The sequence below is a fragment of the Dromaius novaehollandiae genome, chromosome Z (genome assembly GCF_036370855.1).
Source record: "Dromaius novaehollandiae isolate bDroNov1 chromosome Z, bDroNov1.hap1, whole genome shotgun sequence".
NCBI classification, from domain to species: Eukaryota; Metazoa; Chordata; class Aves; order Casuariiformes; family Dromaiidae; genus Dromaius; species Dromaius novaehollandiae.
The window spans coordinates 10,122,221-10,136,065 of NC_088132.1; the positions used below are offsets into that span (position 1 = coordinate 10,122,221).

Genomic DNA, 13,845 nt, shown 5'->3' on the forward strand with positions numbered 1-13,845 from the left:
TTGAGATTTTATTGCAGTTAATAACTATTTGGTGCCATTTACCCTTCCTTTTCTTCTCCATGTGTGATGGTGTAGCATAACAATTTGTAGTCCAAATTGCCTGCTGCATCAATAGTGGAAGGCTGAAACATCTGTTCTGTGTATCATCAAAAGAAATAAAGAATAATGGTGATTTTTCTTTTCCTCAGAGCTTTGTTTTAGTACTTTCTGTTTAAAAATCCAGCACAGAAATGTCTGTCAATTGCTCAAAATCATTCAAAAACCAGAGCATTTAATTGCTTGAAATAGATCACTCAGTCAGTTAGTAACTAAAAAAGCCTTTCTGCAAAGCAAAGTCTCTAAAAATGAGGTGGTGCTAGTTCATAAAGGCACTCGCTGAAAGCAAAATGTGCTGTTAGCTTAAAGACATACTCTTTCTGTAGAAAAACTTTTTTCGAAAGATGTAAAATTTGCTACTTTTTTTTTTTTTGACTCTGTCTTAGAAGTTTGGAACTTTAACATATGGGATGTCTTACAAAGCTCATTTTTACAAAGTAATCTGCATTTAACACCAACATCCATGTGAGCAACAAAACCATGTACAAACCTCTTCAGCACTGAATGTGCAAGCCCATGTCATCAGAAGGTGTTTCAGCATGGTGGAACAGAGAAAAGGCTAATTAGGTGATTGATTCACGTTAGCTGTATTTCAAAGTAAGTGATGCAATAATTCAAGAACATTGCACTTTGCAATCTTTTCTTTGTAGTATTAAGTTAAAAAGCACTTCTGTCTATCTAATATGTGATATAACTTAAATTGGTTACTTTCAAAACTGGTAGAGTAATTTAGACAAATACCAGACTGGGTTTTGGCTCTGCCCATAGCAGTCTCTGAGGCTAGTGTCTGTTCTCTTTGCAGATCAGCATAAAACTCTTAGTTAAAATGCTGCTGCTTTGCATTTGTAAGATTTATAATATTTAATTAAAATTCTGCTACTTTCGAGTTTTTAATGATCTTAAAACTCTCGTCCAGAAATCTGTTGGACAAAAGTGGCTGAGTAGTTTCTAACTGACTTGGCATTGAGCTTTCTGCTGAATTGTTATGGTATTAAACTGATAATGGTATTTGGAATGAAAGCGATCCACACAGCAATGAACTCTCATCTGTAATTCTCCACCTGTGTCTCAGAGTTGTTGGTACAGAAAGCAATCCTAAAAACGAATGTACTAAAGAGAAAAAGTGAGAAGATACATACATTCCATCCCTGCATGAGAGCTGTTTCAGGTGTTACTGACACAGCACATACAACAATGAAATTAAAAAACTTAATCTACTTCTTCAAATGAATGAATACTAACAATCTTCTAACAGGTTCTCCTCAGAGAAAGACTCTTCAGACCTCCATAAGTGAAAGATTTCAATTACATATGGCTTGATTAGCAGAAAATAGCACAGGCAATTAGCATCCAGGGAGTCTGATCATATCCTCATCCTTTCAATGTGTATGTTTAACCATAGGCAAGGATTTGAAAATGATAATACTAAGGAGTAGTGGGCTAAGATACAGATATCTTAATTTTATGAGAACGTGAAACATGATCCACAATATTTACTTAGTTGTCTACCACACAACAAAATCCTGTTATTAAGGTTCAAAAACACACAGACTTATACTTACTAGTCTTTGTTAATGTGTCCTTTGCCCTCAGGATCAAAAATTTTAAATGCAGTTAATAAAGTTTCTTTGGGATCAGTACCTGCAGAAAGCAATATGTCAGCATGGCTCAGCTGATAGCATGTCTGTCTGGGCTAGAAAAGCCTGCTAGTTCAAGTCTTCAAGAACATGGTCATGCAAACAGCTATGGTGATTTATTCCATTGCTCAAACTTCTGTCTCTACACTACAGCATGGGAGGACAAAAACATTAATGGTTCCAAATGTCATTTCCTTAGATTACAAGATGCTTTTAAGAAAAAGTAAAAATATTGAGACCTTAGGTTTTAAAAACAGGCTGGAGGATGGGGACTTGTAGTCTACTGGTCTATTTTCTGTGATAGATGAACACAATTTACTTTGCAATATGATGGCTTCTCACCACTGAAGAAAATGTGATCAAATACTGAAACACAGTGCAGGATAGTCAAGGTATTTTATAAGGCATGGATAAAAACTATAATCATGAATTAGGTTTGGGTGAAAGTTCATCCATGTCATCCTACTATAAAAATATATAATTAATGTAAAATGCTTAATAAAATTGGAAGAAGGCAGTTTCCAGAAGACAGCAAACCAAATTACTTATGGACAAGAGCCTGCATCCCAAATTTAGGATCTTTAAGACAATTTCTTTCTGTTTTTGAAAGACTAGTGTTTCCAATATGAAAGCTACAGCCCATTTGCACAATAGCAAGAAAACCCTCTTTATTGGAAAGCCTGTGTAAGTAGAAAAAAGAACAGTTATAATATTTTGGAAAGAGGGAGTATGGAATTCTTAATTTTAGTGGTAAAACTCTCCTGAACTCCTAAAAGTGGCTTTTCCCTTTTTTAAAATACATGTTAACTCACACATACTGGCTTTTTAAACATTAGAATTGGCTCTATTCCAGATTCCCAGAGGCGGTGTTAGAATTTGACTGGATACCCACAATGCAATAGGTGTTATTTACATTGTGTCAAGGCCTTTGTGTGAAGCACACAGGCAATTAAATTAACTGTATCAATGTTTCAAAATGAACAATGGCAACCCTGCTATTCTTTAAGCACATCCCTCTGGCTGCCACAACTTTACATCACCTTTCAAGCAGACAGGAAAAAACTTAGCATATTACTAACATGGCAGCAGGTAAAATAAAGGTTCTTATACTAAGGCCCTAAGTGAGTTCTTCACAGTAGCCATCAACATCAAATCCAGTTTAGTAATTCCCAAGAAGCAAGAATTTACTATGCTTAATCATTTTCAGATTCCATGATGTATTTGCATGTGGGCTTTGGCCTTCATTCAGAATAGGCTGTTTAAAAGAATCTTTTAATAGTAATAGATTTCTGAAGTAAAGAACAGCCTCTCCTGAAAGGGAATTGTATATCCAGACAGTTGAAACTAAAGTTTTTCTGAGGTTTAGCCAGGCAGATTTAACCTTACCACTTAGCTTTTCCCCAAATAGATTTAAAAACATTGTGAAATTAATGGATCCAGAGGCTTCCTTAAGTATGGATTCTAGCTCCTCATCTTTTACATTTGTTTCACCTAAATTAGAGGAAAAAGTCTTTCAATGAACAAATACCGTATGATTCTTGGATTTGTCTGTTGCTTTATATTATCTACTCTTACTGCTCCTGGTAGGGAGATGGGGAGTGCAATTACCTAGTGAATACGGCTTTTCAGTCATTTAAAGCTGTCAGTTTCCTTTGCTTTGTAAAATACTACATTTTTCTCACGGAATCCAAAGGAAGTTTCATGCTGCAAATGGATCGCAATTTAGCTAGAACACAGAGGTGAAATCTCAGCTTTCCCCATCCCCGACCTGCCTACAATTAGCACATCAAACCACACCAGAGCTGAGATTCTTCTCTTCTACCATGCAAACATCTATGTCTGTGCAAGTTCCTCTAGACTCCTTTGTAATAATGAAGAAAAATAGTTCACCCTAATGTAATTGCCTATAATAGATCTTATAATTGACTTATGTCACAAAAGCATCTGTTTCTCTCCATGAACTAATGACTAGGTCACATACAACCATCTGCACATACTCAGTATCCTACCCAGCTGCTGCCATTCCTGAAAGCTACGTTATTGGAACATAAATAACTAGAATGAGACAATGAAATGGATGAAAATCCAAAGTTGCTGGCCAAGACTGACCAAAATGTTCGAAGACAATCTTCTCCCTGCTGACTGCATTCTTTCAGGGAGGAGAGACAGGAGCGTCCTTTTCTCCTGTCCTCCCTTTCAGCCCAGCACAGTCAATGAATGGAGCAACCTTCACATAGTTTCCTCTGGGCTTCGCAGGGAAGCCTTTCTTTTGACTACCGCTGAGCTTGGCTCCGATCTCATCCCTGCTGGCTACATGCCCCTTGCTCTCCTCAGGGGCTCCCAGCTGCCACAGGTGTAAAACTCCCTTGTTAACTGTTTTGCTTTTCTTTTTTTTTCTTCCTCCTGCTGCTAAATGTCCCAACCTTCCCTTGTCACAGTGCCCCTTCCCTCCCTGCTGCCCAGCTTCGGAACCTTTTTAACAGAACATAGAGTAAACTGGGGGGAAATCCGATGTTTAAATTGTTCTGCCAACTCTAACAAATGCAATAGCACATCTGTGTCAGGGAAGTTGTGACCCAGTCTCAGCACATGTTGAATGGGGCTGCAAGTTGCTTTAACACACAATTTAGAGATGTGTGACGCAAAGGGGGCTACAGGCTTATTTCATGCTCCTTAGCAAAAAGACAGTCAGACGGAGAGTGACAAGCGGCTGGAGTGGTGACTGATCACCACCCAAGACACATAAACCAAATGTTGGAGAAAGTGTGGTGTGTGGATCTCACATGATATGTCCTGGCAAGATACAAAGCTTTGATTTCTTACAGTTCTAGAGAAAGGCATAATTTATCCAGTAGAGGGAATCTGAAACTAAAGAAATACAGAAATCAGTTTTGGAGGGATTTTTTTACATTCTATTAATTTTAACATTGCATAACTTGGGGATTATACAACATACAAAAATATACAAATATACTCTTAAGTCTTAATGGTGTGCAAGTGTCCTTATAAAGATATATGATCTGAAAACAAATACTGTAGCACACTACCTAGTTTTAGTGATGACAGTAATTGCCATCCTCTACAAAAAGATGTTCTTCCAGTATTCATTGTCAAGAAGGGTCTTATGGCAGCTCTTTGAATCTGGGAGTCTAATTGGACTATTTGGACTACTAGATACCAGAGTAATTTGCAAAACCATGTTTTAGTTTCCGGCTCCATTTGCTTCTAAGGATAGTATTTGAGTTTTTAGCAGTTTTGTCATTAATAAGAGAACCAAAGACATTTAGCTAATTACCAAAAAATTAATTTATCTGCCATTAGGTAGTCAATATAAATGTCTAAGAGGTAAATGCTTGACTGCTAGTTCTCCATAAAAGTGTATGTACCCAGAGAAGCGTATGTATCCTTCAAGTATTCTTTGTCTATGAATCCATCCCTGTTATGATCAATTAATGTGAAAGCCTAGATGATAAATTGAATGAACACAGAGAGATTAATTAGATTTTTGTTGATTGTAGCTTCATAAAAACTGTACATTAGTCTACATTTAGTAAACATTCAAATTAAGAAAACACTAAATCCTCATTGTTTCTTTTCTACTAAAATGGACATTTATGATCTAAGAGAAAGGTTGAATGAAAATATATATGCAGGGCCTTCAAAGAAAATTGGCTAAGCTTTCAATGGCCTTATTTCTCTGTTTGCTGGAACATATTGGTTGCATTTGTCTTTTAATCGTATTGTCAATCACAGTCCCTTTTTAATTATGTAAATACAAAGCAAACTTTTCTTGTTGTTAGAGTAATAATGTTCAAACCTAAATTGCCATTTGGTCACAGAACATACTCAGAAGTAGAAGACAGTTCCCTGAAATCCTGACACTGTTGCATTTCAATGTAATCACAAACTATTTCAGCATGACACAAGAACTATAACTTGAATGCCTGATGCAGTTATTTACTGCTGTTGCATACTTAGCACATCGCTTTTTCATTGCATTGTATTTTCTGTGGTGAAGGGTGCACACAGCGCTACACAGTGTGTGCCAAAACAGTGCCTCTCCATTTCAATGCTCTGTATCAGTACACCAAATGGTACATGGGTCTGGAAGAACAGGAGATTCTCAGATACTGGTCTGTAGCCAAGGTTTTGGCAGAGATGGAGAAAAACTGTTCTTGAGGAAGAGCTACATGTAATACTGAAGTAGGTTAAAACTTACTGTGCAGCATAGGAGCTGGTGGCTTGGTAGCAACAAAGCTGCAACATCAAGACCACAGTCTGAAGCAAAAGAACAGCTCAGAGGACATCCTCCCTTCCCCAAGCAGAACTTAATAAACAGTGCATAAATATGCTTTCTGTAATGAGCTCAAGCAAAGCACTGTTTCCAGCATGCACAACCCCATACCTTGTATACCTGGTGCTGTTTTTTATGATGCCTTACTCCTTTAAATTCTTCAGTCTGCGTCTGCTCAAGGTCAGTGAACACACTGGAGAAAGTTCTCTGAGCAAGCTTGGCAACACCTTCTTTCTTTTTAGTTTTTCTGCTAAACTGGAAAAGAGAGACATGATTTTTAATCTAAATTCTGACTGAACTTTACCTCAGTTTGCTTCTTTCAGAAATTTACCTCCACCTAATAAATATCAGAGGTCAACAGTAAGTTTGATTAAACATTGTTTGTTTCCTGTTTCAGATTCATGCTTTATAAAAATGCAAATCCCACACACTTGCTCTTCAGACTTACCTGAAAACCACTAGAAATACAATGTATTCTCTTCTGTCCCTCCTGACCGCCAACACTGGAAGAAAAACCCAGTGCCTTCCCAAAATATGTTCAGTGCTAAATGCCCTGGTGAACTCATGGCTGTGAAGAGTTAACTAATCATTGTCACTGGAGAAAGTGATGTGCTAGGTTGTCCTGATGGATCTGTCTTTATAAGGCATCCCTCACTGAGGGGGCAGTGGCATGCTTGCAGCCAGACATGTCATAGAGAAGGTGCCAAACTCCCTAAGAGAACTCCAAGCATACAAAACGTGCCCCATACAGGGACAGAGTTGGCAGATCCTCTACTTTCAGGAGACTAAACAACAGCTATTTATATTTGAAACCTCCCGCAGTGATTTCCTCATTAGAGGACTGCTGCTAAGCTAAAATGTTGGTGGATCAATACATTGGGATGTTACCATAAGCAACACGCTGCATGGCAGCTGTACCTAGTAATATGACAACAAATTTATATGGGTTTCCAAAAATGTGCCTGCCCCCAGCTGCAGATACAGCAAATATAAAAGGATTTTTAATTAACTTGGGGAAATGCCAGCTTTCATTTGCTTTGGCACTCTTGCCTCCTCTTATTTGCAGACAGAGCCTAGTGTAATATTTCTTATATATGCTTTCAGTTACAATCACACTGGATGTAGTACTTCCAGTAATTACTTTTTTCTTTTATTAAGGGGATTTAATTACAGTTTTGATTACCTCTTCCCAGTGGAGGTAACTTGTGATTTTATGTGAAGTTTTTGTCTCAGACCTCCCAGTAAAGCAGCACAGTGCATTCAGAGGTCCCTGTGAGGCTCTCTTTGAGCATCCTCCTGTCTCTGTATAGGTAGGTAACAACTACAAAAACAGGGATTATTTAGATCACAATTCTGTACTTGGTAACACGTATCTACCTATATCCTTTACTGGATCTACTTCGTAGGCACATAGCTTCTGCACATGCACAAACATAACATCCTGCAAATTTTCTTAATGTGAAAAGGTGATATGAAGCATTAGCTATTACTTCTTATTAATTTAAACAAACGTGCAAAGTTTAGAAGAACTTTTCTTCTGTTGTTAGAAACAGTGAACAAACATTCCTCTTTTAATTTTCCATTGTGCAGCTCCCCATTGCAAGCACCTCTCAGTCTTCTCTTTTCCAGATTAAAGGGCCCTAGTCTACTTTTTTGGTTCTGTGAAAACAGCACCACCCCTTTAAACATCCTTGTTGATCTTTTCTGAACTTTTCTCCATCCTATTCTATCCTTTAAGAAATGGTATAAATAAATACATGAGATGCACCTTGAGGCAGAAGCAAAAACAATACTTCTGTTATATTTAATGCTATGTTGCACTGAAGATGAAACTACTAATTGGCAGAACTCCAGTAGCGTTGTGGTAGCGAAACTAATTATTTATCACTGTGCAGTAACTTTGAGAACTTTGAGAACCTATTGCAAACAAGTTCTTATAAAGTTCCATGTGAAAAAGCCAATTGCAAAAAGCTTAAGCCCAGTGGAAAGAGTATATTCCATCACACAGGTGCAGCATGCATTAGAGTCTTTTGAAATAAAGGAGTTCATCTGTAGAAGCAAAATGTCATTGTGGATTTTGTCGTACTTTGCTAGCACAGCTACCTAAACGTTTTGCTAAAGATGACAGGATACATATTATTTCAAGGAAGATTAAGAACAAACAATCTAAAATGCATGTTAATAAGAAGCTCTTAGATTTGATCTTTTTAAAATATCCTACCATGTGGAACTGCAGAAGCAACTGCATGGTCACTCAAGCCTTCCCTATAGCTATTCCAAGACTGTGTGGCAAGGCAAGTTTTAAAAGGTCTTATTTAATTTTTTGATGTGGATCAGCGGGAGCCAAGGAATAGCTGAATCTAAACATAAACTATGGCTGAACCTGGGCCCAAGGAGGATATTGCCATACAATGTAATTAGCAAATGTTGCTACCAGAGGCAGCTATTGGCAGAGAAAATGAGAAAACACAGACTTGCTTCCAGGGTCACAGCTGACAGCGAAGGAAAGGCAAAGACCATGGCTCACACTGTGATGTGGAATCCCGGGATGTAAGAAATAAAATACACTTTCTCTAACACAGCACCGTTGTTTTAGTAGCTTTGTCCACATTCAAGCCTCAGCTCACAACTCTGTAGGTATTGGGAACTTTGCCGTGTGTTACACAACTGGACGATTACATGCAAATGACTCCTGAATTAGATGGTTCTGCAACCTAGGAGCTCCGTTTGAATTAACGAGACCCCTTAACAGCACGTGGTCTGTGCTGACAGATTACGATGCAAGAGGAGGTCAAACACGGAGAAGCCTTCTCAATTGAAATAGAGTATCAACAGATGGATTGATAAAGCACTTATTTTCCAGATTAGTAAAAACAGGTGACAAAATTCTATCTTGCTGTCCAAACTGAGAGAGCCGTTGCAGGAATTTTGTTTTTTCTAGATATTTCTTAAACGCTAACCTAGACTTTCTTCCAAACTGCGATCGCAGAGCGGGAGGAGGTAATGGCGACACCTCGCCCCTCAGCGCCCGCGCGCCTAACGGTCACACGCTCGCGCACCGCCCAAGGGCCGCGCGCCCCAGGGTCACGTGCTCGCGCACCGCCCAAGGGCCGCGCGCCCGCGGCGGCGGTGGGCGGAGCGCTCCCCTTCCCTTCCGCCGCGCCGCCGTCCTCTGCGCGTCACTTCCGGCTTCCGTTCCACCGCCGCCAGGATGCTCCCGCCGGTGCAGGTCTCGCCGCTCATCAAGGTGAGGGCGACGGGGGCCGCGGGGGGCCGCTTTTCGGCGGCGCGCGGCCGCGTGCGCCCTTCGCGCGCCGCGGCGGTTGGGCGGTGGCGGTTGGGGCGGGCGGGCGGCCGCGCGGCTCCGCGGCGCTGAGCGAAGGGCGCGCCCTTGTCTCTGCCTCCCCGCAGTTCACCCGGTACTCGGCGCTGCTGGTGGGGATGATCTACGGGAAGAAGCGATACGGTGAGTGCCGCCCCCCCCTCCCCGGCGCGGCCCGGCCCCGGCGCGGCCCCGGCCCGCAAGGGCACCTTGAGGCGGCCGGTGCGGGCTGCGCAGGCCGCGCCGCCATCTCGCCCCCGCGAGGCGCGGGGCCTCCCCCGCCTCCTGGGGGCTGAGCCGTAAAGCGCCCGTGTCCGTGGCAGACTACCTCAAGCCCATCGCCGAGGAGGAGCGGCGAGTGGAGGCCGAGGAGAAGAAGAAGCGTGAGGAGCTAGAGCGGATCGCAAAGGAGCTCGCAGAAGGTAGAGGCGCCCCCGGCCCGCTCCCCGTGTGGAAATTGATCCCCTGCCTTCCCGCCGCAGGGACTCGGGCTTAGGGCCGGTGGGCAGCACACCCTGAGGGTCCCTGGACTGGTGGCTGTGGTTACGGGAAACGTAACTAGTGCTGTAGTCTGACAAACTGTCTGCAAGTGGGCTTCAGCTTAGTATGTAATGATCAGTGCTGTCACTGGAAAATCTTTTGGAGTTCAACAAGGCTTTTCTATGTATGATGCTACCGGGTAAACGATAACTAGGCCTAGTATTTCAACCAAAACAGCTTCCTTTGTTTTTTTGTTTTTTTTAATCACTTTAAAGTAGAAATCTGAATGTGACCAACTTATATGTGTTAAAGCATCCTGAAAATGCTTTACCTAAAAATGTTTTCCTAGTTATCTGGAGCTACTACTTTTTCTTTGTATGTTAAAGTAAAAAGAAAAAAAATATAGGTGAGTGGGGTTTTTTTTGGTGTTTTTTTAAAGCAGGGAGTTAACATAGGATGCTTATCCTGAAAGCTAGATGCCAGTCTCAGAAATCTAATTTGACCTATTACCTGTTTCGTGGACATTTTTGTGTTTGCGGTACACACCCTTGTTGACTTTGTTAATTTTTAGAACCATTGGCCGGTTGACCTGCAGGTTTGAGATTTAAGTTGTCCTAGAGCTGCTGCAGTGACTGAGGTTCCTGACGCTCTTTCAGTGTCCGGAGCAGCTGTTTTTACAAGTAATTCTGCTGCTCAGCCTCTTCATGTTACATCTTCTTTGAAGTAAAGTGTGAATAGTACCTGTGCACTTACACAAGTTGTATGGGTTTACTGGTAGGGAAGTGAGGCTGAAACTGTATATTTGAAGAGACTAATGTATTGTGTAGCCTTAAAGAAAAGTGTTAGTGAACAGAGACTTTGTGTGAAAATTCTTCAAAATATCCACATGAATAGGGGAGGAGTTAAACACTTGTAACCTAATCAGATACGCTTACCTACTTCTCCCTGAATGAAGAATCTAAATTTCCTTTGAGAAAACAAACTATAAAGAGCAGCTGGTTATTCTGGGAGGAATAACTCGAGTTGTGTATTAACTGTGCTCTGCTATCCCTTAATAGTTGAGTACAGTAAACTTAAGTCTGTTTTCTCCATGCAGTGCAGAATTATTATGGTCAGAAAGAGAAATCTTGGACAAAAATGGTCGCGACTGCAGTTTTAAAATGCTACCGCTAGCATAATGCTAGAGGTCACCTGCATTTTTTTATATCTCTTGTGAAGAGAATATGCTGAAGGTGGTCTATTGAGATTAGTGCTGCTTCTCCTTTTCATTCCCTTTCCGCATACAGTGTCTCTGCTGCAGCATACTTCACATCATCCTTAAGATATTTCTTGAGTCCCCTATCCTTTCCTCATCCTGTCACAGAGCAGTGTGCTCTCTAGGTTAAGTCACCTGGGTTCTTTAAATGGATTTTCACTTAGGAAAAGCTTGAAGGAAACTGTTTGATGATTAGTAAGCATAGTTACCTTGGTCTAGCTACACATTTAATAACTATTTCCTTAGGAAACAGAGACATTTGCAGTGTCCTAAAGACTAATAATGTTGACCAAAAACCTGTAAAATTAAACATAAATGAACAATTCATGTATAAGGTTAAATATGCTAGTTGGTAAATTGTATTGTTTACTGGAGATAGCAGTACTTACCACAGCTTACTTAGATCCCAAGCTCTAAGATCTCAGATATATAGCCTCCCTTGATCTCGGTGCATGAATGGGATTTTTAGGTGTTCCTTTTAAGACAGAGTCTATACTGCAAATTCATACTTCACTTAATAGTAGAATTCTGTCATCACTTTCTTAGTATGTTTAATCTACTTAGTAACGTCTTGTAGATTGCCTGTCTGCCTACTGAGTGGTTTTGTTATAGTTCTCCAGTAAGTAAAGCAATTGTTCTAACTTCATTCATCATTGCAGTTGTTGGAGACTATTGTTTAAAGATGGGCAACTGGAAGTACCTGAAATTATAGCAATTTTGGCTTATTTGAATTGCCGTTTCAGAAAGCTGTTACTCACTAGTGAGTAAGGCCACAAAATTATTTTACCTTTATCAGTGAAATCAACTGCCATTGAATTAGCAGAAGTAGGAATTATAAAAACAGGCCAGAAAGAATTGGTAGGCTTAGAGGTAGCCTCTGAGATCCAATTAATGTCTTGCAGTGTTTTAGTAGGAATGTGCATAGGAATGGCCAGTACTCCTAAACATATTTTGTTTTTTCTTTCCTTCTAGCAAGTGAAGATTCCATATTGAAATGAACAAAAGACTGGATCATACTTTCAATCATGGAAATATCTGGCTAGGATTTCAACAGTTTAACTCTGCACGTTATTCTATCAATAAAGTACGTAGAACACCCTGGCTGATCTTTTTTTTTTTGAATGAATTACACAGAACAGCAACAGAATGTGGAAGGACACATGTGTCACAAGCTGACTATAGCTAATGATGATGACATTCTCTGTCCTCTTCCTCCAGATAAAAAGCCAGTCACTGCATCTATTACTTGTAGGGAATGTTTGTGATCAGGAAATGCACAAAATTCTCTGTATAGAGGCATAGGGGAGAGGCAGGCATTGCACTGACTGTGTACCTTTGTATGAACTAGCTTGATTAGGAATATACTGTCATCTGCTTGGCTTTATTATCACATTGGATAATTGTATGATCCTTGCATTTGACAGTGCAGTCAAATTTGATTATAATTTGTCAAGCCATTCTGGACCTTGAGGAATTAGTGCTAACTCACTAGTATGTTATTTCTAAACACTTGTCTTACTAAATTTCACAGTTGGCTAGCAGGTCAAATGTTGTTCCCTAAAATTAAGAACATCATCTAATTGTCTCTTTTATAAGAAGAGATTGGCTACTCAAGTGACTGAAGTTGGAAAACTAGTGGCCTTCAGTGTGAGATTATCTGCTCTTAACATGTAAATTGTTAAGGCAGGAGCTCAGCTGTGGAGACCTCAGAGGTCCTGGAAGGAGGTAAGAAGTTTACCTCTGCTGATTTTGTGTTGTTGGGTGACTATGTGATTGTGCTTTTTCTCATCTGAATTGTAAATGGTGATAGTAGGTTTATCTTAAAGATCAAGAGAGCCTGCTTTCTTGTGTAGACAAGATTCCTTTTTCTGCTGGGGATTAGACAACTGAAGTACTGACTCCAGATCTCCCTCTTCTTAAAGTGATAGTCTTAAGTGAAACATTGTCATATGTTTCAGTAAACTATAACTGTTCTCAGTAAATGTAGTTCCTTCTAGGATATGCTATAGAAGAAATAAATTCTTAACCACTGGTGAATGTTCTCAGCTAATAAAAGAAAGAGGCACTATGGAATATAGTGAAACAAAATATAACACAATCAGATTTGAATTAAAAGTGTAAACTCAGTCTAATGACAGCAGAGAAATTGGGATAAGATGGCATATTTTCAAGAGGAAACGGGAAATAGGAAACTCAGCTATATCTTGTCCTGAATAGTTCTTTAGTTATGCCTTAGCTTGAATTTACACCTCACAGTATTGAAAGGATTGGGTGATCATAATGACAGTAGAGAGCTAGACTGCCAGTTTATTTAAAATGCATTATTTTCTGTAAAATCAAGGGAATACTTCACATCTTGATGTTTCCAGATAACTTAGGATATGTTGCATTGCTAAAGCGTTCCAAAAGGCTCTCTTTCCAGGAGCTGGAGACTAGATCTGAATTACTGGAAAACTTTACTTTTGTAAAGCACGGTGCTTAACCCATGTCTTTTGTAGTAAGTCATCGGCTGTCAGTTGTGATTATGTGGAAACTGTTATTGAAAGAACACCAAAACATACACTTGGGATTCAGCTCTGACTCAATAGAAATGTCTGTAATTATAATGGGCTCCTTACTTGCATTTTAAGTAAGTGTTGTCTTTCTGGTGAGGGTCACAGTGGTAGCTATTGCTGCTGTGTTTGGGTTGCTGGAATTGAACCCTGTTTCTAGCGTAGCAGTGACCAGCTCCTTTCCAGAGTGCTAAGTAAGCCCTGCTTCA

General features: G+C 40.1%; 1 protein-coding gene across 1 annotated transcript; it reads right to left on the reverse strand.

Annotated features, from left to right (window-relative positions):
• Nucleotides 1-25: 25 nt before the first annotated feature.
• On the reverse strand, nucleotides 26-9,270 carry MYL5 (myosin light chain 5). Its single transcript, XM_064501883.1, has 7 exons — nucleotides 9,211-9,270; nucleotides 6,175-6,282; nucleotides 5,120-5,195; nucleotides 3,120-3,224; nucleotides 1,659-1,737; nucleotides 1,158-1,206; nucleotides 26-131 (listed from the first exon to the last, which is right to left on the reverse strand). The coding sequence occupies exons 1-7, from the start codon at nucleotides 9,268-9,270 to the stop codon at nucleotides 39-41; spliced, it is 570 nt and encodes a 189-aa protein (XP_064357953.1). The 3' UTR covers nucleotides 26-38.
• Between the last annotated feature and the right edge of the window lie 4,575 nt (nucleotides 9,271-13,845).